The 26,010-nt window shown below is 48.2% G+C and overlaps 1 protein-coding gene across 5 annotated transcripts in view; it reads right to left on the reverse strand.

The window, feature by feature from the left end:
- TAF1 (TATA-box binding protein associated factor 1) overlaps positions 1-26,010 on the reverse strand; it is a 1,380,965-nt gene that overhangs the window by 774,961 nt on the left and 579,994 nt on the right. For all 5 annotated transcript variants that reach the window (XM_069612352.1, XM_069612355.1, XM_069612353.1 and 2 more), the window contains exon 16: positions 5,071-5,271. In XM_069612352.1, the coding sequence (XP_069468453.1) occupies positions 5,071-5,271 (201 nt within the window). The remainder of the gene's footprint in view (positions 1-5,070; positions 5,272-26,010) is intronic.

The following is a 26,010-nucleotide window of genomic DNA, read 5'->3' on the forward strand; positions in this document are numbered from 1 at the left end:
GAGGATGATTAGTGAAAGCATTCTCTGCAAATCAAGAATGAAGAAGGGCGGTTGTTAGCCAGACAGGAAGAGACGGTAGAAGGCCTTTTGAGGAGAGGGTGCACAAGGGAGTGCTTGAGGAGTGAGGGTAATGATCCAGTGGCAGAGGAGTGATAGCAGAAATCAGACAAGGCTGAAGTAAGGGAGACAATGTTGTCCTTGATAGTTCTCATAGAGCGTGCTTGTCTAGAAACCTCATTGGGTGATATGGGAGAGAAAGAGGAGAGTAGGAGGTAAGAGGCAAGGGGGGCAACTGAGGCCTGAGAAAGGTTGAGGGAGATGGGAGTGGTGTAGAGGAGAGTGATGACTAGATGTCCTGAGTTTTAGTAATGAAGTGAGTGCAGTGCAGAGGGCCAGGGAAGGCAGAGGGGAAACCGAGACTGCAGTAGGATTGGTGAGTTCCTTGCAAACTTTGTAAAGTTCTGTTGTGTTGTTAGTGGCCCCAGAGATGCAGGCTTGGCCATAGGCCCTCTTCTTCGAGCAGATGGAAAGTCTGTATTGCCTTTGGAGCAGGCGGCAGGCCAATTTGTCAGAGGATTTACTAGAAGTCTGCCACTTTCGCTCAGCAGCTCTGCACTTGCGTTTCAGAGAGGCCAGGTCGGAATCATACCAGGTGTTGCGCTTGGAGGCAGGCTTCATGCGGATCATCATGACAGGGGCAAGGATGTCCAGAGTGTTGGAGATGGAGAGTTGAAGGTTAGTAAGGGTTGTGTCAGAGTGAAAGTCAGAGGCAGGAGATGTAGGGGGAATGAAGGTGGCGGTAAAAGCAGCAACAGACAATCACTTCATAGGTCAAATGACTGAGAAGGCGCCTGGCAGTGCGGATGGGGATTTTTTAACGGGGGACCCTGGAGGTCCAGGTGGGAGGACAGGAGAGCATGATCAGACCATGAGAATACAACCAATGCTAGCAAGCCGGTTTCGACTTAAGTCACCAATGTACAGCGACAGGAGGGGACACAGCTGTCGAGGTCCTCCTATCTTGGGTCCTGTTGATGCTGAAATGCCGAAATCTCGACAAACAAGCTGTGGGCCCTCAAATTTCCACACAAAAAACATGGAACCACGGCCCTACTGCGGTAACCCAAATTGGAGTTGGTCAGTCACATAATGGTTCCAGGGACACCTCCTAAGACTACATATTGCAGGGCATGGAAAAGAGACCGGGAATGGTTGGTCTCACCACTCCAAGGGCCGAAGCGCCACCGAAGGACTTCACAGTCAGACAGGGCTCCACTGAGACTGCAGCAAAAGTTGGTCACCAGGTCTTCTAAGGACGGGTCTTCTGCCCGCTTCACAGCTGGGCAGGATACTTGGCTCCTCACAGTGTCTCTGGGGCATGGCTGCAGGGCTTCTCTTCTTATCCAGAAACTCAGGTTAGACAAAAACTCTGTCTAACCAATGGAAGATCTGCCTCTCGCACACCCCAGCAGTGGTCCAATCAGGACCACTGTTGGTGAATCACATACATACACTCCAGACATACAGAAACATGTTTGTGGATTGGGACCGGACACTTCCTGGGAACACACACACATGGCCCTACACAAATGGCCCTGCACTAGTCCGCGAAAAGCATGACTTTCGCAGGCAGTGTATAACCATAAAATGAATCTCCTGGCAAGGCAGGGAGGCAGCCAGAGGACAAGACGGCTTAGGAACAAACAAAAAACCTTGTGGCATAGCCATGTTGGGGCACTAGCCATTGTTAGCAGCCAAACGCAGTAAATGTGGGAAGGCTAACAAAAAGTACAGTAAAAATGATCAAAAGGTAACTAGTAATAACAATTTGCCCGATTACCTTGGAGGAGCTAGGGGAGGTGGTAAGACAGTTACCCACTAGTAAGATCCCTGGGGCGGATGGATTCACAAGTGAATTTTATAAAGTATATACAGAAGAGGTGCTCCCCCCCTCTGTTAGAAATGCTAAATGAAGCGTTTGAGTTGGGAAGATTTCCAGAGTCACTTAGAGAAGCGATTATAATACCACTTCCCAAACCAAACAAGCCTGGACATAGCTGCGGCTCTTACAGACCATTGTTGATGTTGAATCAAGACAGCAAGATATTGACGGCTGTTTTGGCAAACAGACTGAAGAGGGTTATTAGCAAACTGATACACCCCGATCAGACGGTTTATGTCCCAAACAGGAATATATCTAACAATCACAGATGACTCCAAAGAGTTATTGAGTTTGGGTGCGAAAACGAAGGTGAAATGGCAATTGTGTCCTTGGACGCAATAAAGGCCTTCGACTCGGTCAAGTGGCCATGGCTGCTGGCGGCCCTAGAATGCTATGGGTTGGGGCCTGGATATATACGATGGGCGAAGATGCTATATAGTGAGCCATTGGCTAGAGTCAAGACCGGAACAGTGATATCGGAAAGATGGCAGCTTTGCAGGGGAACCAGACACAGATGCCCGTGGTCTCCAATGCTTTATATACTTGCCCTGGAACCCCTAGCGATATACCTGACACAACAATATGATATTATAGGCATTGAGGTAAGAGGAGAACGACATCTGATATCCTTATATGCAGATAATATGCTGCTGTACTTGCGGCACCCAGAAGAAAATCTCCAATATATTTTGGAAGTGATGGAGAGATACGCGGGGGTGTCTGGTATAGCGGTGAATCCTCAGAAGTCGAGCATGTTCCCACTGGATGGATACGAAGGGATCTTATTGGAGCAGGTACCGGTGTTGCAAGTACCATGTGCGGTTCATACATTTAGGTATTTAGGGATAGATATATACCACACAGTGGAAGAGGAGCATAGGCGCAACACGGAGGTGGCTATTACAAAAATTGAAAACAGCATGCGATTCTGGGTGAAGTTGCCCTTAGTAATGATGGGACGAGGGGCAATGCTGAAGATGGTGGTCCTGCCTAGGCTCCTGCATTATTTTGGGAATATACCACACCTAATACCCAAGAAGTTCTTCACCAAATTGAACAGCATGTGCCGGGATTTCCTATGGCATGGCACGCGCAACAGAGTGGCGCTACGGAAGCTACAGAATTTTTATGAGAAAGGGCGGATAAAACTGCCAAACTATGAGGTTTATTATGTAGCGAGCCAACTACAGTATGTAGCCAAATGGTTGTCTGATGAAGGGACCTCCGAATCCAGGTTATTTGGGCAAGATTGTGCCCCATTTTACTTGAAGGAGATGATGTGGCTCTCCAAGGCGGAAATGAAAGGGCGTCCCAAGATGATGATACTAGGGTGGAAAATGTGGCGAAGGGCATGCCAGATGATGGAGACCCTGTCTCCATGCTCTCCGCAGGTACCACTAGTTGCATTAACAGGAGGAGAGGAACAACTAAGGATGATAATCAGGAACCACTGGGAACCGGTTGGGCTGGCGACAATGGGAGATATCTGGCGAGAGGGATCCATAATAGACTTTGAGGGGCTGAGGGAAGAAACTGGGCTACACACGGGCCAGTATATCACATATCATAGACTGGTGCAGAGAATTAAGAGAACGTGGCCTGAACTGGTACTGGAGGAAGAACCAGATGCTACTATAGATAAAATATATGACATAGCGTAGTGAGGACATTAGTTATCTAGAATCTACAAGATGAAGATGTCAAAGGTAGGGAAGGAGGTCACACAATTGAGACTAGATTGAGAAGAAGAAGTGGGAGCCCCGATGGAAGATGGGCTGTGGGAACGAGTTCAGGGGTACCAAAAGAAGCTATCGAGGGATGCGAGATTAAAACAGATACAACTGAATATTACGCATAGGATATCATAGGATATCGAGGTTTAAAAATGCAGGATGGCAAGCATGCCCTAAATGTGAGGAGGAGAAAGCGGGCATGGTGCATATGTTCTGGTCATGCCCGGTTATTGAACGCTTCTGGAGCGAAGTGGCGCTGAAACTAGCGGAGAGGGGGGGTCAAGATTGTAGTGGATACAGTGTGGGCCTGTTTGCTGGGGGGGGGGGGGGTTCCCAGGATCGCAGAAACTCTAGCATATAGATAGACTGAGGGATCTGACATATGTGCTTGCAAAGAGAAGAACTGCTATGGGGTGGAAGACATGCAAATGGGTGTAGGCAGAAACCATGGTATGGCAAGAAGCGGGCCGGGGGGGGGGGGGGGGGGGGAGACAGAGACCCTGATGGCCTGGAAATTACTGATTGCAGAATTGTTTGGGTCCATACGAGACCCGGCGGAACCCATGGAAGGGGAGACCCTACCACAAGATGCAAGAACGGGATGTGGAAATTATTAGGCTCAGAATGGGGGGTGGGATAAGGGAAGCAGTGCTTGGAAGCAAGTAATGTACAATGGAACTGTTGATGTATGCACTGCCTGTTTGGTTTGTATTGTTTGTTTGAAACTAATAAAATTGTATAAAAGAAATAATAATAATAATAATTTGCATTTATATAGCGCTACGAACCCTCCGGCATCTGAGTGCTGCTTATTATTACCGACGGTGTGTGGTGCTCATTTATCGACCTCTGAAGGATGAAAGGCCGAGTTTGGCCCTGCCGGGATTGGAACCTGCATCTGCAAGGATGTCAAAGCGAGCGCTCTACTCGCTGTTCGATCTGCCGCAAGTTTGTCCTTAGACACATCTAAATTAACCAAAAAGTCCCTTTTGAATGTAATCTAGCGTCATACAAAAGAAATCCCATTGCACTGCATTGTAAGATGCATTGGGCAATGATAAAAGTTACCCAAAAAATAGATAAGTATCAAGAAAAGGGAAACAGTTTCTCAGTACCGACAGCCTTAAGGACTGGTCAGTTTCCCCATAACAATGAGCACAAGTGCAGTGGAGTGAGGCAGAAGGCTTCACTTCACCAGAAAAAGTCAGGACAGTGCTAAAAAAACAAAAGCAAAAAGTTAGGAGGTCCATAGAAATGGGGGGAAAGTTGCTAAAAAGAGTAACCGTCCCTAAAATCACCTATGGTAGTGCTATTTGATCCCAAGAAGAACAATAAAAGTATATATATCTGTAGTCATTTGTCTCTCAATTCTGAACACAGCATCACAGCACATACCTGCAGAAAGTCTCGGATGTGGGTGTTCGCTCGTTTAGAGTTTGGGCCAGGAACCTCAAACAATGGACATTGTTGACCCACAACAAAAATATCCACCAGCTCCCGGATGTAGTAACCCTGCCGTAAGCGGATTATTAAGAAGTCGGTCTCGGGCATCTTGTGAAGGTAGATTGGAGACCGGAATAGATTATTCTCAAAAGCCTGCAAATAAAAAAAACATGCCATGAGTGTCAGAGCCATGATAATTCTACAGACAACAGGTGTATGTACGTGTATACTGGGTTTCATATAGTGCCAGCATAGCTGTGACAATACACATTGTAATAAGGTTTAATAACATGGGTACAATTCGAAGGACAGATTATCCAGGGGGCACTTGAAATGATATGCAGACAGGGGACACTGGTGGTTACAGGCAGGGAATTCAGGTTGGGGGCTAATGGGGTGGCAAAAACAATCTTGATTAGTTAATTGAAGGATCCCCAAGCTATACTCCCATTAATGATACATTCCTGTAAACAGTGAGTCCATCAATGGGGCCGAACGCCGAGGATCTGGAATTAGCAAGTTTGCAGGAACGGAGCTGCCCCTGGGGAAAGAGCAGCTATGACATAATATCTAACATCCACACAATATGCAAACAATAACGTGAGCTGGGCATTATGATTTATCAACACGTCGGATGCTTCTACGGTACGATTGCAGCATGGCATACTGTCGTCAGACTATCATCTGTACGCGAAACAGACAAGTCCAATAACAGGAAGCTAGGCAGCAATATCACCACGTAGGCTTTCAACCTAGGGCTAAATCATAAGGTCACTCATCTCTTATGAAGTGTAAATACCTCAACAGAGGTACTGCAACATCAAAAACTAATAGTCAGGACCGTACACCCCATTCACTGTAGCAATGAGGAAAGAACAACGTCTTCTCTTAAATCAGCAACACGTTTTGAAATCTGAAGTAGTAAGACTGAAAATTAGACTACAAACAGAACTAATCTACATATAAGAAGTTTGCAATACAGTTAAACAGAGTAGGTCCTTAAGAGAAAATAATTACTTCCCTCTTGTTACTGTTCTTTTTGATGAACGTTCCTCCCATTGATTGTCATCTAGGATATCCTTTCCCAGCGCAGCTGTTCTACAGGAACCTTTCCGCCACCGTAGGGCGCAAAACGGCTCTGTGTCGTCTCCATCCAATGCCGATATGCGCACCACGCTGGATAGGACATGGGGGCCAGTATATATGGGAATACATTACTCACCATAATCGCATTTCTGATTCTTGCATCTGCTTAGATTCACATGCTATGCATAGGCCGACATCTAGTAGAAGCTGGGGAATATTACAGTTGTTTTCGAAAACTCGAAAAGGAACGTTGATAGGGCGTGCCAGTAATACTATCCCTAGTGTGACGTCCACTGTACCCATGGTCCTTCACGCGTCGAGGTCCCTCAGATTGATTTGTTCTGACATGAGGTTGCATGAAGTGTAGCGTGTGTAGAGGTGAATCCAAGCAGATAGATAACAGAAAGCTCACATAACATCCATGCACCTTCTCTCAGGGGAGGCAGGGTGGGCGCATGTGAATCTAAGCAGATGCAAGCATCAGAAATACGATTACGGTGAGTAATGTATCCCTTCTGAGGCTTGTGGAATCTGCTTAGATCACATGCTATGAATAGATTAGCGAGCAGTGTTAGGAGAAGGTGGTGGGTGGTGAGAAGGAGCGGCAGCAAATAGATGTTTTAGAACCACTTTGTCCCACCTGTGTATCTGCTTTGGAATGGGTGTCAATGCAGTAGTGCTGAGTGAAAGTGTGTACTGAGCTCCATGTAGCTGCTTTGCAAATGCTGTCTAAGGGGACATTTGCGATAAAAGGCAGAGCAGTTCCTGTGCTCTGTGTGGAGTGAGCTCTTGGTGTAAAAGGCAGTGGTCTTGTTTGAAAGTGAATAGCATAATTGTATGCATCTGACTATCCATATGGAGATGGCATTCTTGGAAATGCAGTCTCCTTCGCTGCCTGGTGCTACGGAGACAAACAGTTGGTCTGTTTTCCTAAGCGGTCTGGTCTTATTCACATAGTAAAGGACCGCACACCTCGCAAGCAGTGTGTGGATTTATACCTCAGCTGAGCTAGTTGGATTCTGAAAGAAAGCCAAAAGCTCAATAGATTGGTTCACGTGGAATTTGGAAATTAATTTAGGGGAGAACCTAGGATGAGTACATAAAAGCAATTTATCTTTAAGGATAATAAAGAAAGGGTCCTGCAATGCTTGCAATTCACTAATTATTCTTATGGAAGTAATAGCCACTAAGAAGGCAGTCTTGTATGTCAGGTGTTTAAGACTTGACTTATGCATAGGCTTGAATGGGGGCCCCATGAGCTTTGCTAGTACTACAAAGAGATCCCATCCTTGCGATGGGTTTAAAATTGGAGGGTGGAGTCTTTTTACTCGCTCCATGAATGCCACCGCAATACTTTACTTTGAGAGGTGGTATAAACTGATAAAGCTGCCAGATGGCAATACTAATACTATACTAATACTAACCCTGAATCTAACAAGTGGAGCATATCATTTAGAATGTGTGAAGGAGTACATTCTATGGGGTTTATTTGTTTTGACCAAATTACAAATCTTCTCCACTTGTCGAAATAACAGTGTCTAGTGTTTGGTTTTCATGCCTCCTTGAGGATATCCATACACCGCTGTGGTAGATAAAGGTGTACAAATACGGACTTCAGGAGCCATGCTGCTAAGTTCATTTAGTGTGGTTGTGGGTGCACTGTTGTTCCCCCTTGTTGGGTTAACAGGTTGGTTTGGCACAGGAGTTTGATGGGATCGCACATCGCCAGTTTGCGCAGATGTGGATACCACAGTTGTCTCGTCCACATGGGAGCAACTATGATGAGTCATCTGTTCTCTGTGCATCTTGTTCACTATCCTGCTCATTAATAGAGTGGGAGGAAAAGTGTAAGCAAATTACCCTGACCAGTTCATCCATAGGGCCTTCCCCTTGGAGTCTGGCTGCGGGAACCTGGACGTGAAGTCTGACATTGCTTGTTTTCTCCTGTAGCGAACAAGTCTAGTGTGGGGTAACTCCACAGAGAAGATGTGGTCTACGACGCTTGAGTCTAGTTGCCACTCGTGATCCTCTGGTAGGGGATCTCTGCCCAGAGTCTCTGCTAGAGTGTTGAGTACCCCTGGAACTTGTTGGGAGGATAGGGATATCCCTCGTCTGAGTGCCCATTTCCATAATTTCTGCGCTAACTTGGACAGGCTTGGAGAATGTATGCCCCCCTGTTTGTTGATGTAGAACATCGCAGTTGTGCTGTCCGATAGAATTTCAACCAACTGGTTCGTCAGTTGCGCTCCGAATGCTTGAAGTGCTTTGAATACTGCTAGAAGTTCCAACAGGTTGATATGGTTCTGTGCCGTGATGCGAGTCCACAGACCATGTGCTGTGTGGTGAAGGTAATGAGCCCCCCCACCCGGAGAGTGATGCGACTGATGTGAGAATCGCTTAAGCTTCCAGATCGTGGAAGAGCTTTCCCTTTAACAGATTTTCTCTCGACCACCAGGGTAGGTTTTGAACTAGTGTTGGCGAAACGACCACTAGAACGTCCCACTGACCACTTGCCTAAGACCACTGTTTCACCAACCACTACTTCATTGGTCGCATGCACAGACATGCGTGTGGGACTAGATACATGCACAATGCCTAGCAAATGCATTGCTTTGCGTACAAGTATCTGGAGACAGGCTTGATACTGGGGTATTTTCTAAAGAATGTTCTGCACTCTTTCATGGATGGAAAGACTAAGCCTGTTCTTGTATCTATTACAGCTCCTAGGAAGTGTTGCACCAGGTGGGGCGTAATTGGGAGGAATCTATTGGCTATCGTTTTAGCAAATAATTTTGTGTCTATGTTCATGAGTGATAGAGGCCTATAAGAGCCGCATTCCGTGTCGGGTTTGCCTGGTTTCAAGAGGACGGTTATGGTTGCTTTGCGCAGGGAGGGAGGAAGAATGGACTCTCCGAGTGATTCTGACCAGACCTCTAACAGTCGTGGTGCTAGGAGGGCCACATGCTCCTGATAAAATTCTGAAGTGAGATTATCGGGCCCGGGAGCTTTACCCTTCGGCAATTCAGTATTAGCTTTAACTATCTCATCAAGTGCAATCGGGGAATTGAGGAGCTCCTTAGTTGAGCAGGAAATGGTTGTCATTGGGATGTGGTCTAGTAGCTCTCGTATATATTGTGTGTTATGTGGATGGGCTGATGTGTACAGTTCAGTGTAGCATTTGGAGAAAACTTCAATTATTTGTTGGTCAACCCACAGCAGAGTTCCCTTACCATCGGTGATGCACTCGATTCGGGTGCGCCCACCCTCCACCCGCACCAGCCTAGCTAACGTTCTGCCAGGTCATCACCCTCACCATATTTCCTCACAGCCCGTGGACACGAGAAATAACGTATTTCACGCAGAGCATGTGCTTTCAAGGTCTCCAATTCCACCCGTATTTGTGCTAGTTTAGCGGGGGTGGCTACTGTGGCACATTCTTCTTCCAGGCCTTTGAGTTTGTCCTCAGAGCGGCTGAGGTCATTTCTAATTGACTTTAGTATTCCTGCCTAACTTGATATGGACATACCTCTTATGTACACCTTAAAAACCTCCCAGCACACCCCTACAGTCGTATTGTGTTGTTTGTGGCATTCATAAAATGTCTCAATATCAGATCTTAACTTAGCTTTAAAAACGATGTCCATGAGAGCTTTCAATTTAAACCGCCAAGTGGTGCATGTGGGTGGGGACGACCCCAGTACTATGGACAACGTCACCGGGGCGTGGTCCGACAATGTGCGGGCAAGTATCTCCACGTTTTCAACTTTGCCAATTAAGTCAGGTGATGTCAGGAAGAGGTCAATACGGGATGAGCTATTGTGTACTGTTGAATAATATGTGTATTGCCACTTTTGGGCGTGTAATGTTCGCCACTCATCTTGTAAACGTAAGGTTCTCATGTGAAGGTGTAGTCCACGGGCAGCACGCAATTAAGTTCTAGGTGCCGACCCCGTTCTGTCCAGTGCAGTGTCCACTATCAAGTTCATATCCACACCCCAAATTATACGTACCCCTATATAGCCCATGAGAATGGAGACCACCATGTCACAAAACTCTGTTATGTCCACATTAGGTCCGTACGTGTTCACCACTAGGTACTCCCCGTCTGCCATCATGCAGTGTAGAATGGTTTATCTGTCTTCGTGATCTACATAGCTTTTTTTTGCGTGAATTTAAGCGATTTGTGGATTATTACCAATACCCCCCTAGCTTGCGTAGAAAAGGTTGTGTAAAATCTATTTAGTCCCTAGGAGGGTGCTAGGCCTGTCACTATATGTTTTGTAGCATGGCTCTCTTGTAGAGGAAGAATTTTTCCACCGTGCCTCTGAGCATATGCAGCTACTCTCCGAGCCTTAGTGAAATTGCCAATACCTCGTACGTTCCATGACATTAGTTTAGTCGCCATTCCGACTGTTCAGGGTCTATCCCATGTATCCTGCCTCCGTATATTGAGTGTCGTGTCTATTAGGTTTACATGTTGCCACTCTGTTGTGTTCATTGCATTACCACCTCTGTAATTATTAACCATATAGTTTCCCAACAATATGCCCCCCCCTCCCTCACCGCCCCTTCCCTCCAGGCAGTGTAGTTTCCCTCTCCCCTGGCCCCATCGCTGGTAAGCCTGCCCCAATTTAGCCTACTCACTTTCTGGGTCCAAAAGTACCTGTTTGCTTCAGAACCTCCAAATTAACTATTGCCATCACAAGGGGGTGTGCTGCTGCTGCACAGCCGACATGTTAGAGTGTGGGGAGTGGGCGCACTTATTGTAACATATGGTAACTTATGGTGGACAGTTGGTAGCTACTTGTGTCGCTATCGACTCATGACCAGTAATATGATTAAGCCCTGAGATACGCATATTGGGTAGGTAATCTACCGCATTTAGTAATTTTCCATCATGTCCTCAGCAAGGTTGTTCAGCGGGATCTGCGCCTGGATAATTTTCACCACCTCGTCTGGGACTGTGAAGAAGTAGAGCTTACCTCTAAAAGTAAATTTCAAGCGTGCATGAAATAGTGTAGCATACCGTATGTTTTGTTCCCTGAGCATTTTCTTCACCCCAAGGAATTGGCGCCTTTTCTGCTGCACTCCCACTGAGAAATTGGGAAACATTCTAATGGTCTGGGATCCCAGTCTTAGTTCTTTCTTTTCTCGTGCCGGGCGGAGTACTTGGTCTCTGTCCCTGTAGCTTAATATGTTTGCAATGAAAGGCCTAGGGAAGTCTCCTGGTTTGGGGCGCGGAGCCAATGTGCGTTGAGCCCACTCGACCGTGAAAAACTGAGAAAAGTCTGGGTTACCCAGGAGGTCCCTGAGCAGGTTTTCAGTAGCTAGCTCCAGCTTGCCCGTGTGGGCGTCCTCGGGCACTCACACGATTCGAATGTTGTTTCTGCATGACCGGATTCCAAGTCGTCGCATTTGGCCTTGACATTTTTCATATCACAGGTGAGGGAGGCGACAGTTTCCTGTAATGTACGTAGTCCATCTTTGTTGGCTCCAATCCTAGTTTCGGCCTCTGTGATCCTAGTGCCTGCGAAGTCCAGCTGTGACTTGAGTGATGAGACGTTTGCATTAATGTCGTCCAGCTTTTCATGAAAGGACTCAACGTTTTTGGCCATAGATTCCATCACGATAGGGGGGCAGCTGCAACTCCAGCTATCGCGGTGTCATTGTGATGCGATGTTGACTGTCCCTGTTTAGGCCTCGGTGCTGCCTTCGTGAATTTGTCCATGGCGCCGGTCTTCTTGGCCCCACGGGACCTACCAGGCATTCTATTGGAGAGTTATCGTCCTCAGGCTCCCACAATAAGGAGTCAAGTCTCAAGCACCTTAAATGGGTAGAATATTGATGATGCTCCCGTGTAAAAACAAGCGGCGTACCTCTTGGTGTGGCGAGTGGGGGCCCCCCTGGCCGGGTGTGTGATCTAGTTTCCAATCTTTTCCCAGGATCCGCTGCGTGTGTTCTAGGTCCAGAAAATACCCCACCGAAGAGGCGTGATGAAGAGGGCCCCCTAGCATAATGTGATGGCTAGTGAGGAGAGTGGTGGGGGACTTCACTCGAAGGGGGCAGGAGCGAGCATTTTGTGTCTACGATGACAGAGTATGTCCCTCTTTGTTAAGCAACTACAGTTAAACCCAGTTATAAAGGCAGGGCCATATGTTGATCCTCAGGTGTCACCAGTTCAAATATAGTAGGCCCGTAAGTGAGGTCTCAGACTTGCATCACATCTGCAGTTGGAAGCAGGGGGGTTCCCGCGGGTCATGGGACAGTGGTCAGCTGGAGGCACATGAGGGGGAACACCAGGCAAGGGGTCAGATACTGACTCGCCCCATTTGCACCCTGGGGCGGACCAGAATGATATGCTTCCCCAGCATCACTTACTTGGTGTCTCCTTGAAGGTCGGCGAAGATCGGGGTCGGCAAAACCACTGTTTCAGCAATATGGGCTGTGGAGGCAGACCTCAGGTACAAGGAGGGGAGTGCGGCCCGACGACCTCCCTCCCGCACAGAATTTGGGCGGTGGCAGTGTGAGCCATGGGGCAGCCGCATGCAACTTGCAGCATGTTACAACCCCTGTAGCCACATGGTGCCTCCACCAAGGGGGCCTGGGACCAGCAGCATATGTTTATTTTATAGCTCCTGCAGTCAGGCCTGCGACGGCGTGAGCATGGGAGGGGTCAGTGCAGGGGACCGATATTGAGCTCCTCCAGCAGTACGGGCCCCACCAATCTTACTGCCGTGAACGCCGGAAGTTACCTCCACTGCAATCCGTGCAGCGCGAAGCTGCATGATGGGATCAGCCTCAGGATGGGGTATCATCTAGGGGTACAAGCTCCATCAGCATTGTTTCCACGGCTGGGCCCACCAGCCGATGCGGATCCTCAGTCGTACCTGCACTTGGCCGCAAGGCTCAGGATCGCTCCACCCTTCCCGCACTGTGCGATATTAATTTGATTCCAGGCCGGTCCCTCAGCGGTTCAGAGGCATCCGGTATGGAAGCCAGCGCCCAGTAGTTGTTCTTAGGATGCAAGTTGCAGCGTCACAGAACGGCAGGGAGGGCCGGGAGATCCAGGAGCCACGTGCCACCGCCGCCAACCCAGTCGGTGGCCCGGCAGGTTTAGTCAGTGACCGAACTGAGGATAAGAACAGTGCTCTGGCGAACAGCTGGGCCCGCCTGCACCTCCAGCGGGGCTACACATTCAGCGGCTGCACTCTGCACGGTGGGCCAGCGCAGTCTCCCCACGGTGTGTTCGCTTTCGGACACACACAGCGCTTCAGCAGTTCACAATTAGACTGTCAGACAACGGAGGGGTGGCCGGCGGGCTCCTCCAGTGGCGCTGATTAGGCCTCGGTGATCACAGGTAGAGCCGGTCTTGCAGCATGTTATCGGCCATGGCGTGTGGGCCCAGCCAGATGTGCACCGCGCCACAGGCCAGCAAGGCACGATCTTCGGAGTGGGGTGCCTAATCTTTCCAAGATTTCGTCTGGAGATGCACCACACTCGCAGCTTCTCGGGCATATTTTCTCAGCGCCAGAAATTTCTTGAAACCGCCACCAGCTGCAAGTCTTTTGTCGGCTTGTACGGAGCTGTTCAACTAGGCAGCCATTACTCAGGCTGCTCAACAGCGCCCCCTCATGATGTATAGACACGGATGTATAATTTGTACCATGTGATGTTCACACTAAGTATAGTTGTAAATGTTGTTTCTCATTGCTGTTTATCTCTATAATGCGTCTGTATTCTCTGTAACAAGTAAGATAAGCGCCCAGTTGCCTAAGGACTTGGTGCGCTCTATAAATAAACTAAAACTAATAATCCATCCGGCGTTGTCTGCAGCGTCAAGGTTGGTCTTAAGTATACAGCTTGACACTGCTCTCCCTTCTGCGGCCACCTGTGCTAGCTGTGAGTTCAGTGGTTCTGGGGCCGACGACAGTAAGGCTGACACTTCCTCCCATTTGTGGCAGTTGTAACTGGCCAAAAGGGTTGCATTGTTTGCAATTCTGGTCTGGTAAGCCGCAGAGGAGGCGACCTTTCTGACAATAGTATAAAGCCTCTTGCTTTTCTTGTCAGCGGGGCCTCAGAGGAAGCAAGTGGGCTGCCTGCCCTTTTCCTAGTTGTAGTTACTACTAACGAGTCAGGCTTCAGCTGCCCGCTAATCTACAGTGGGTCTGAAGGTACGGGTTTAAATAGCTTCTCTATACAGGGGTTTACAGCCCGTGTGAGGTTAGGGGTCTCTAATGACGGTTGTATCTTGCACTGTACCGACTTGAGTAAAGAATAAACTGCGCCAGCGCCTTCTTGTACCCAAGGATCTGTTCTACAAAATCCTTATCCTCTTGTACCTCCTGGGTCTCTATTTGAAAGTGCTCTGCAGCCCTGGCTAGCACCTCATTAAGAAGGGGCTGATTGCCAACAGGGGAATCAGTGATAGGAGGGTCCTGATCAATAGGTGAGTCCATAGGATACAAATTGGCCTCTGGGCCACCCTCTTGGTCTTCATCGTCCCCATAATAAGGGTCTGTTGTATCATCCCAGTACTGCGGGTCAGCTGTCTCTACAATTGAGAGTTCTTTGTGTTCGGAGTCCGAGTCATAGAGCTCTACGACTGTGCTACGCACTGGAATTTCAGTACGAGACCTTTTAGTAGGGGGTTGAGAAGGTTGAGCAGAGACTTGTGACCCAGAGGGAGCTGTAGTGGGGGGAGTGGAGTGGAAACTTTCAAAGTAGGCAGGGACCTTTTCGTAGAAATTGGCCATAAAGGGCATTCTCCTCATGACCCTGTCTATGTCTTGTGATGACCATTCTGCTGAACTTGGGACGACCAAAGGTTGGGAAGGAAGTCCTAAGTCTTCATCTGTGGGAGTACCCCAGATTTTTTAGGCCTAGCAACTAGAGGTGTATCCTTATGAGGGATGGGCCTAAATTGAGTCTTTTCCTTATGAGAGGTTTTATCCCTATGAGGGGTCTTTGAGGACTTCTTTTTGTGTTCTTCCCCCACCCCTCCGGCACCCAGAGCTGCGTTTATCCGACTGTTTGGGGCCTACTACCTGACCTGACGCTTAGCGTCCACTTTCAGGTGCGGGTAGAGCTGGGGCCTCATCTGCGGACGAAGGAGTATTAGGCTCGACACTGCTCAGTCATTCAACGATCGGGCCCTGTCGTGCGGCGATCTCGAGCGAGAGTGCTCAGTGGACAGGGACTCAACTAACCTTTCCCTAGGTGTCATGCATTGTCGACCGCTCGACCCATGTGTCAGGTCTCGACTTGGGGTTGTGTGTTTAGTGGTGGGTGGAATTGTTGGTCTTCCCCCCCGGGTGTAGTCCCCACAACAGGGCTGCCAGCCTGTCCTCCGGGACTGAAGCTACCCAGTCAACCCTCGCCGTCGGAAACGCCGGCTTTGCTGCCATCACTGAAAGCACCTTTTACCTCCATGGCCTCGAATTGCCTAGCATAGTGGGCCCAGGGTTTTGTCGATCAGTCCTTTAAAGTCTTGGACTTGAAGAGCAAAGACGCTCGACAAGAACCCTCGATGTGGTCTCTTGGGAGACACAAGTTACAGACTAAATGCTTATTGACCCACAAGAATATTCTATTGCACTTGGGGCAGAATTTAAAGGGGGTCTTGTCCATAACTACAAACTATGGCAGCTGGGCGAAAGTAGTGTAAGAAAAGGGGCATATACATCCTAAAATGACCTCCCCCCTCTCTCCCTAATGTCTGGGCCAAGGCCCAGGGCAGCCTTCCAAGGCTGAACGGTCCATTGCAGTAGTCTTTCGACGGGCAGTCCTTGGGCCACATTACGAGTCCGGCAGTAGCCGTGCCAGAAAAACTGGCAGGCTGCTGCCGGACCCTTATTACCATTCCACCCCCATGATTGCCAGAATCACCAGGGCATTACAACCCCGGTGACCAGGTAATTCCGGAGGCAGAATTCTGTAAATCCCCATTCCCATGGAGTTCTATAGGACTCCATGGGGATGACGATCATGGAAACACTGTTCCGTCTATGACAGAGCCGGTGTTTCCATGTCCGCCTGCAGGCGGGTGGTGTTAAACCCCCAGGTCAGACCTGGCGTGAGTGATACCTCCCGCCTGCAGGACTCAGAATCAGCTGGTCGGAAACAAAGGTGGCAGTGGCTTTACCACCACCGTTCTTTCCGGACCGGCAGGGTCGTAATGAGGTCCTTTGTCTTCACCGGCGTGATGTTTCAATGGTCGGTGAAGTAAAGGATAGAAGGAATGAAATATCGGTAATTGAAATAAGTAAATGGCTTTACGCCAAAAGAGGAACTCTGCTACACGCATCTGTCTAGAATGTCAGAAAAAAATGATCTGAGGGACCTCGATGCACGAGGGATCATGGGTAAAGTGGACGTCACATTAGGTACAGTATTACTGACATGCCCTGTCGACGTCCCTTTTCGAGTTTCGAAAACAACTAATACTCTGCAGCTTCCACTAGATGTCGGCCTATGCACAGCATGTGATCTAAGCAGATTCCACAAGCGTCAGAAATATATATGGGATACATTACTCACCGTAATCGTATTTCTGATGCTTGTATCTGCTTAGATTCACATGCTGTGCATAGGCCGACATCTAGTGGAAGCTGCAGAGTATTACAGTTTGTTTTTCGAAACTCGAAAAGGGGCGTCGAACTAGGGCGTGCCAGTAATACTATACCTAATGTGACGTCCACTGTACCCATGATCCCTCACGCGTGTAGGACCCTCAGATTGTATTTTTTCTGAAATAAGGTAGCATGAGGAGTAGCGCGAGTACAGATTATCTAAGCAGATAGATAAGACTACAAGCATCCATGCGCCTTCTCTCAGAGGGGAGGAAGGGCGGGCGCATGTGAATCTAAGCAGATACAAGCATCAGAAATATGATTATGGTGAGTAATGTATCCCTTCTGAGGCTTGTGGAATCTGCCTAGATCACATGCTGTGCATAGATTAGCAAGCAGTGTTAGAAGAAGGAGGTGGGATGTGAGAAGGGTCATGAGCGAACAAATGTCTTCGAACCGCTTGTCCCACTTGAGTATCCGTCTTGGAATGGGTGTCAATGCAGTAGTGCTGAGTAAAAGTGTAAATAGAGCTCCATGTAGATGCTTTGCAAATGGTGTCAAGGGGTACATCTGCAATGAAAGCCAGAGTGGCCCCTGTGCCTCTTGTAGAGTGGGCCCTTGGCGTAAAAGGCAGAGTTTTATCTGAAAGGGAGTAACATAGCTGGATACATTTGACTATCCATTTCGAGATGGCACCTTTAGAGACGCAATCTCCTTCTCTGCCTGTAGCTACGGAGACAAACACTTGATCTGTCTTTCTTAGCGGTCTGGTCTTGTCTACGTAGTAGAGGACCGCTCTCCGCACATCTGGTGTGTGTAGTTTCACCTCAGCAGAGCTTTTGGGTTCTTGGAAGAAGGCCAGTAGCTCAATGGACTGGTTAACATGGAATTTTTAAATGAACTTAGGTGAGAACCGAGGGTGAGTTCGTAGAACCAGTTTATCCTTATGAACTGAAAAGAAAGGATCCTGCACTGACAGAGCCTGAATTTCACTGACCCTTCTTATGGATGTAATGGCTACTAAGAAGGCAGTCTTATAAGTCAGGTGTTTGAGACTAGCTTTATGCATGGGTTCAAAGGGGAGTCCCCAAGAGTTTACCAAGCACCACATTAAGGTTCCACCCTGGAGGTGGGTTGGAAATTGGAGGGTGGAGTCTCTTCACACCTTCCATAAAGGCTTTGACAACTGGCACCTTCTACCATGACACCTTGTTATGGGAGGTGGTGTAGGCTGACAGCACTTCCAGGGGGTACCTTGAGTGAATTAAATACCAACCCTGCATCCAGTAAGTGGAGCATGTAGGTGACAATATTGGAAGGAGTGCAATCAACTGGGTTGATTTGTTTATTCTGGCACCAAATAACACATCTTTTCCACTTATCAAAGTAACAGTGTTCGGTTTCCTTGATTCTTTTAAGATATCCATGCATCTCTGTTGTAAATTGAGATGGCCAAACTATGACTTCAGGAGCCATGCTGCCAAGTTCATCGAGTTGGGTTGAGGATGCACTGTTTGTCCTTCGTGCTGGGAGAGTAGGTTGTACCAGCACGGGAGTCTCATGGGTTCGCACACCGCCAGTTTGCGCAGGTGTGGGACCACGGTTGTCTCGCCCACATGGGAGCAACTAGGAGGAGCGTCATCGATTCCCTGTGTATCTTGTGGACCACCTTCCTCATCAGAGGGGTTGGTGGAAAAGCGTAGGCAAACATCCCTGACCAGTTCATCCATAGGGCGTTCCCCTTGGAGCCTGGCTGGGGGAACCTGGATGCGAATCCAGAGCATTGTCTGTTTTTGCTTGTGGCGAATAGGTCTATAGTGGGGAAACCCCACTGTGAGAAGAGGTCTCCTACGACTTCTTCGTGTAGACACCATTTGTGTTCTTCTGGGAGGGGGTCTCTGCTCAAAGCATCCTCTAGTGAATTGAGATCCCCTGTATCATGTTGAGACGACAGGTAAATGTTCAGTCTGAGTGCCCATATCCAAATTTTCTGGGCAAGCCTGGACAGATTTGGCGAATTAGTACCTCCCTGTTTATTTATGCGGTCGTGCTGTGCTGACAGGGACGCGTCTGTAGTGATTATGGCCTGTATTTCTGGATCGTAGAAGGGTTCCCCCTTTGAAAGGTCCTCTCTTGTCCACCAGCGAAGACTCTGTACTAGTGTTGGCGAAACGACCACTGACCACTTGCCTGAGACCACTGTTTTGCCAACCATTCCTGCATGGGTCGCAGGCGCGCGTGGGGAACCAGGTAAATGCATGACGCCATCATGCCTAGCAAACACATCGTTTTGCGAACCCTTATCTGGCGACCGGACTGATAGAGGAATTTGCAGTAATAGATTCCGAATTCTTTCCTCTGATGGAAAGGCCAACCCCTCTTGAGTGTCTAGGACAGCTCCTAGGAACTGTTTGGCACCAGGCTTGATTTTTTCTAGTTGATTGAGAAGCCCAATTGGAAGAGGAGGTTGATCGTTCTTTGAATATTGGATCTGCAAATTACGGGGGTTTCCCCTTTGATGAGCCAGTCGTCCAGGTAAGGGTACACTGGGATTGCCTCCCTGCGTAGGTGCGCCGCCACCACCGCCAGTACTTTGGTGAATATCCTTGGAGCCGAGGCTATACCGAAGGCCAGCACATTGAACTGGTAGTGCGGACTGTCCATCCTGAAGCGCAAGAATCTTCTGTGCGCTGGGAACATGGAAATATGAAAATAGGCATCTTTCATGTCCAATGTTGCCATGTAATTCCTCTTTTTAGTAGGGGGATTACCTCGGAGTATAGTCATGCAAAATTTTTGTGGCTTGACATACTTGTTTGCAGGGCGTAAGTCTAATACTGGGCGCATTGTTAGATCTTTTTTTGGCACAAGGAAGTAAGTTGAATAAATACCCTTGTTTACCTGGTTGCCCGGGACGAGTTATATTGTGTCCTTTGCAAGAAGAATGACAATCTTCTCGAGGAGGATTGTTTGGTACTCCAAGGAGTTTATTTTCTGTTTTGGAGGATGGTTTCGGGGGTGTTCCAACAGTTCGATACAGTATCGCGCGGACATTGTGGACAGCACCCATCTGTCCGAAGTGATCCCTTCCCATGCGTGGGTGAAGGTGGAAATGCGCCCCCCTACTGTGGATGCATGGGAAGGGACCAGGAGTGGAATGTCACCGTTTGTTGGGGGTGTAGCACCTCTACCTGGGCTGCCTCTCCCCCTACCACAGCCCCTCTCTTCACCTCTGGCGAAACCCTGTAAAGCCTGTTGGTTGCCTCCCCACAATGCTCCTTGCACTTGAAAGTAATTAGACCCTCTCTGGAAATTTGGGCCGCAAGAGCGACGAAAATTATTATTCCCTCATTGGTTTGTGGGTTTATTAGTTAATTGTCCAAGAGACTTTAGGGTATCATATTCGTCCTTGGCTGTTTTGAGTGCCTCCTCCACCGCTTTCCCAAACAAGACATTTGGTTCCCCCGGCATGTCGACGAGTGTGGCTTGGGTCTCGGGTTTAAAACCCGACTGCCTCAGCCAAGCGTGTCTCTTGATGACTGTGCTCTCTGCGATGAGCCGGCTTGCTTGGTCTGCTGCATCAAAAGTAGCCTTGAGAATGCATCCGGACACCGATCTCCCTTCCGATGCAATCTGGGCCAACTGGCCCTTTAGAGGTTCAGGTGCGGAGGCAACGAGGGCAGCTACCTGTTCCCATTGGTGACAGTTGTAACTTGCCAGCAGAGTGGTGGTATTAGCAATTCTTGCCTGGTAAGCGGAAGTGGAAGCCACTTTCCTTGCTAGCCCATATATCTTTTTGCTCTCCTTGTCTGGGGGAGCTTCAGAGGATGCTAGAGGTATTCCCGCCCTCTTCCTGGTGGTTGTAACACCAATGAGTTGGGTTTAAGGTGACCCCTTATATAAAGTGAGTCGGAGGGGGCGGCCCTGAATTATTTCTCTATTCTTGGGCTAACTGCCCAGGTAAGATTAGGGGTGAGTAGAGAGGGGTCAAATTCTGCGTTGAATAGACTTCAGAATTGGTATGGCTTGGGCAATGGATTTTCTATCCCCCATAATTTGCTCTGCAAAGTCCCTCTCTTCTTGAGCCCCTTGAGTGTCTATCTGAAAGTGGTCTGCAGCTCTAGCTAAGACCTCGTTCAGTAATGGTTGATTGTCCACAGGTGAGTCATTCACCGGTGGGTCTTTGGGAATAGGGGAGTCGAGACTATAGGCCTCTGCCTCGTCTTCCTCCTCCTTATCCTGGTCCTCGTCGTCTCCATAATATTCGACCCCTGCCTGATCATCCAGTATTTGTATGTCTGGATCTTCACCATACGGATAAGGTTCAATAGTGAGTGGGTCTGAAATCAGGCCCTGAACTGGAGCCTCAGTACAGGGTCTCTTACTAGGAGGTAGAGGGGCTTTGGATCCGGAAGGAGTAGAGGTAGCAAGGGTATTCTGATAGCTTAGGAAGTAATCAGATTTTTCTTGTAAAAATTTGCCATAAAAGACATTCTCCTCATCACTCTGTCGATGTCTTCAGAGCTCCATTTTTTGGAACTGGGAATGACCACTTCCTGCTGTGGTTCCTCTTCTATTCCCATATCCTGGGGAGTGGGAGGGACAACTTTAGGCCTAGTGACAGGGTCAGGGGTTTTGGACTTCTCAGATGATTTGTGTTTCTCCTTCTGGACTTGGTTTTCAGAAGCTTTTTTCTGTTTGTCCCCTTTCCCGTGTGTAGAGGCATGTTTCCCTGACTCTTTGGCTTTCCCTGAATCTTTCGACACCTGGCATCGAGATTCGGAGGCGAGTACAAGAGGTTCTGGAGTTTTGAAGGAGGGACGTCGAGACTCGGAGGCAGACATAGAACGAACCGCCGGAGTCGACTTTGAACGTGCTGTTTGGGGGTAGAGGTCGGATTCGTCTTCTGATGACCATACCCCTGTGACCTTGGGTAGCGTGGCACTCTTAGCAATCAAAGATGGTTGCTAAGTGTCATGGGGAGACCGTGACCTGGAGTGCCCAGAGGACACCGATTCGGCGGACCGCTCTCTTTGTGCCTTTTTCTGCCGATCACTCGACGCGCGTGTCGAGTCTCGGGCGGGTTATTGTGCTTAGATGAAGGTGTGTGGGTAGCGCTCTTGCCGCCGGGTGTAGTCCTAATAGCTGTCCCGCCAGACAGTCCTCCGAGGTAGGGGGCTTGCGCTTGGGTGTCAAACGACACCCCTGAGCCCTCACCGTCCGATACGGCGTTGTTGCTGCCATCACTGAAGGAACCCACAGCGTCCATGGCCTCGAGCTGCCTGGCGTAATGGGCCCAAAGTTTGGTGGAGCGGTCGTTAAGTGTTATAGCTTTAAAGAGCTTACACGCTCTGTAATTTGCTTCAGGGTGGTCCCTAGGCAGACACAGATTACAGGTGTTATGCTTATCTACCCAAGGAAACTTACGGTTGCATTTGGGGAAGAATTTAAATGTAGTACTCTCCATATGTTAATATATGGCAGCGGGCGAGTGTATGTAGGAAAATAAACTAGTGTGAGTATGTCCACCCCCCCACTCTTCCTACTCCCGGGCCGAGGCCAGAGGCCTTCCGAGGCCGAAAGTCTGTCATGCAGTCTCGACGGATGTTCGTTCTCCAGTACCGGCGTCTATCTTCGGAATCTCGACATGGGATATGAGGAACGGGAATTTTAGGTTAATTTATGATAAATGGCTGAAAGCCAGGGAACTCCGCAACTATGTTTCCGACAAGTATGGCGGGAAAAAAAACAATCTGAGAGTCCTACACGCGTGAGAGGTCATGGGTACAGTGGACGTCACACTAGGGATAGTATTACTGACACGCTCTAGTTCAACGCCACTTTTCGAAAAACAGATTGTAATACTCTGCAGCTTCCACTAGATGTCGGCCTATGCACAGCATGTGATCTAAGCAGATTCCACAAGCCTCAGAAATTATATATAGCAACGACGCGCCCCATGACCTCAGTTCCACCCTTTTTCCAAGGCACTCTGTACCTGAGGGACCGCGGAACCGATGGTGTACTAGCTTCCCGCAAAAGAGGCAGGTAGAGAGGGTGATGCAGAATCAGTGGAAGGAACGTCCACCAGAAAGAACATTACAGAGAGGTAAATAATGTGTTCTTATAATGAACTCCTTCCTCCCACTGATCCCTCATCTATGATAGACTCACAACGCAGTAAAAAACCTGGAGGAGCGAGGAAGCAGGGACACTACCTAAACCAGAAAACTGTGGAGGACTGCCCTGCCAAAGGGGGAATCCTGGCTCACAAGCCAATCCAAGTAATAATGGTTAGCAAACTTATGCAAAGATACCCACGTTGCCACCTAGCGAATATCCAGAACCGAGGTAGCAGCCACTCCCCTGGTAGAATGAGCTCTGAGAGCCTCAGACACAACCTTCCCACCCAGATCGTAACATTCTGAGATGCAGAGAATGATCCACCTCGACAGGGTCTGCTTGGCATCAGCCCTACCAGTATGAGCACCAGTGTAACCAACGAAAAGCTGGTCATCCCTCCGAACCTCTATAGTAAGAGAGACGCAGAACTTCAGTGCCTGTACTGGGTCCAGCTGACGGAATCGTTCCTCTGCCTTGGAAGGGTGAGGCGGAGGGAAAAAAACAGGAACATGGATCTTCAGAGAGATGGAACTCGGAGAACACCTTTGGCAGACAGGAGAGTCTCACTCACTAGGTCACCTTTTACTTGGAAAAAACAAATAGGGAGGTAAAGCAGACAACACTTTGAGTTCACTCGGCCATTTTGTGGAAGTGATGGCAACCAGGACAATCACCTTAAGGGTGTGTAGAGGAGAAGCCAAATACCCCTACCAGAAGCTCTGCCCCATGTTGCCCATAGGTTGGGAGCCAGAAATTGCGACATGCGCAGTACCAGTGCCTATACCACAAAGAATCCTCGAGACAAGGAATCCACTGAGAAAACCCTATATGCATTCACAAAGAAGTAATGGCCTTCTGGAAAAAGTCCCGGAAGAAGCATGAAAATGAATGAGAAAAAAAGACTGCTGACGTCACATGAAACAGAACTGACACAAATTAAGAAATAATATAGACATTCTATAGGATCTGAGGAGTCAAAGTGGTTCCTAGTGATTGTTTCGAATGCCAAAGTTTCGAATGGCATAGTTTCGGAAACAAAATGTATCGTAAAAATAATTTTTTGAATTTCTTTTTTAATGGGGGCCCTCCCAACCCCTGTTTTGTTAACCCTTAACACCCATTTTAGTTATTAAAAAACCTTTCCCTACAAAAAAAATCTTTTTTTCGATGCATTTTTTCAAAACTTTGGCATTCTAAACTATGTTTTCGAAACAATGCCTGGATATCGTTGAAGTAAAGCAACATTTTGGGTTTGAAATGAAGATGCTTGTGCGAAGAAACACTGAAGAAAATGCAAACTCATTTTATAATTGTACAGATGCTGTAACGCAAGTAGACAAAGTAATCCTGAGGCTGGCTACGTAGTGAATAGATTGCAGCGATGCACCAATGTATACGCCTAGGAATGTAAGGAAGTTGGATGTTCCACAATGCACTTTGGCAAACTTGAACCCTGTGAATGAAGAGGGCTTGAAGTGTGGCGCAGTTGAAAATAGCTGACGCCAAAGGAGAATTCAAGAAAGGCTGGCAGGCCCAGCACCAAGAGTCGAGGCCACTGTGAGCCTGGTTATCTGTCTAGAAGCTACATGAACGTGAGAAAGAAACAAACTTCTGTTTCAGGTGAAATGGAAAAACACAGACGGTGCCAAGAGTTCATCATTTAATAGTATTTTATGCAACAAAGAGCTCGAAAACGCAGTCTCCAGTCACATGGTCAGATAGAAATGTGGGTCGAGCTACACCAAAAACAGAAGATAAACCATGCCACACTCTTTTATTCCCAGGCACAGTGAGCCTCTGCAAGACCAAGTTCAAAGCCTAATTGAATGACAGACCGCAGGAGTGATGATAGATTTTGGGCTAATTGGGTGGGGAGGGATGACCAGGCCGACCCTCCTAGCACCTGGGGTACCAGCTTGCGTACTGCTAGCAAGTGGAATATTCTAGAAGGGTAAGAGTGTGCCAACCAATTATAGAGGGCCACGTATCAAAGTGCCCTATAGTTTGTGTAACCCATAGGGTGTCCAGTATTAGTATGACAGAGAATATGACTTGCACTTGGGATGGGCTTAGTTATCCACCTGATTTTACAGACCCAATCACAATACCTGTCAGTATGGAACATATACCTAGATGGTCCCCTTTAAGCCTATGACATCCCCTAGTAGGTTTTTATTATTTGCCATGATGGATGACATCAGTAGTGACAAATCTTTAGTATAAGAATGTTGTTTTTTCATTAAATGCTTTGAGTGCGAGAAATCGAGCAAAGGTCCGTTGATGTCCATTGTAACTCCCCGTTTTAGATAATTGTTAATAAAACATTACTAAGTTTTGCCAACTTCCTGAGTTGGTTTGATTATTGATGTAAGGGTAAGTTCTGAATCCCCATCCATCTCGAAGTATTGCTACCTCGTCTTAAAGGGCCCCACGTCCCAGGGTTCAGGTGAGTAATCCAATAGAACCGGAATGGAGGGGCTCAAACGGAGCGCCCATAAGAAAAGTCAACACCAAATCGAATCCCACGCCAGAACCACAAACTGGCGGTGACGAAGCTGGATATGCAAACCCCACAAAAACTGCACAACAGTGGGGGTTGTGTAGAATGAGCCCTCTTGCGGGGACCTCTTCTCCCTGTAATAGCGGTGAGGAAACCCTTGAGACTGCCAATCTGTAGACCCACCTGGGCCAAAGGAAGCAGAACATCCATCACAGGGGATAGAGCACAGGATAAAAAGTATCCAGGTCTCTCTTCCGGCACCAAATGGATATTTTACTCCACCTGCAGGCATAAATGGATTTTGTAGTGGGCCTCCGAGTTGAAATGAGCACATTGAGGTCGTTGTCCGACAAGTCCCACTCCTTGTATCGCAGCCTCTCAGTAGCCAAGCAAAAGATTCAGGGTTCTGAGGTTCAGGTGTAGGACCCACCCTTCTGATTGGGTGAGCAAGTCTAGTCTACTCACCTCAGGAGGTGCCAGGGAGGGCAGATTGACATGTCCAGCAACTCAGGATACCACGTTCTCTGGAGCCAGTCTGGAGCAATCAGGAGCATTGCAGTTCCAAACAGGTGCAATCTACTGAGAACCAGCCGAATGACAGGGATCAGTGGGAAC

The sequence above is a fragment of the Ambystoma mexicanum genome, chromosome 5p, assembly GCF_040938575.1.
Source record: "Ambystoma mexicanum isolate Mex_15411 chromosome 5p, UKY_AmexF1_1, whole genome shotgun sequence".
NCBI classification, from domain to species: Eukaryota; Metazoa; Chordata; class Amphibia; order Caudata; family Ambystomatidae; genus Ambystoma; species Ambystoma mexicanum.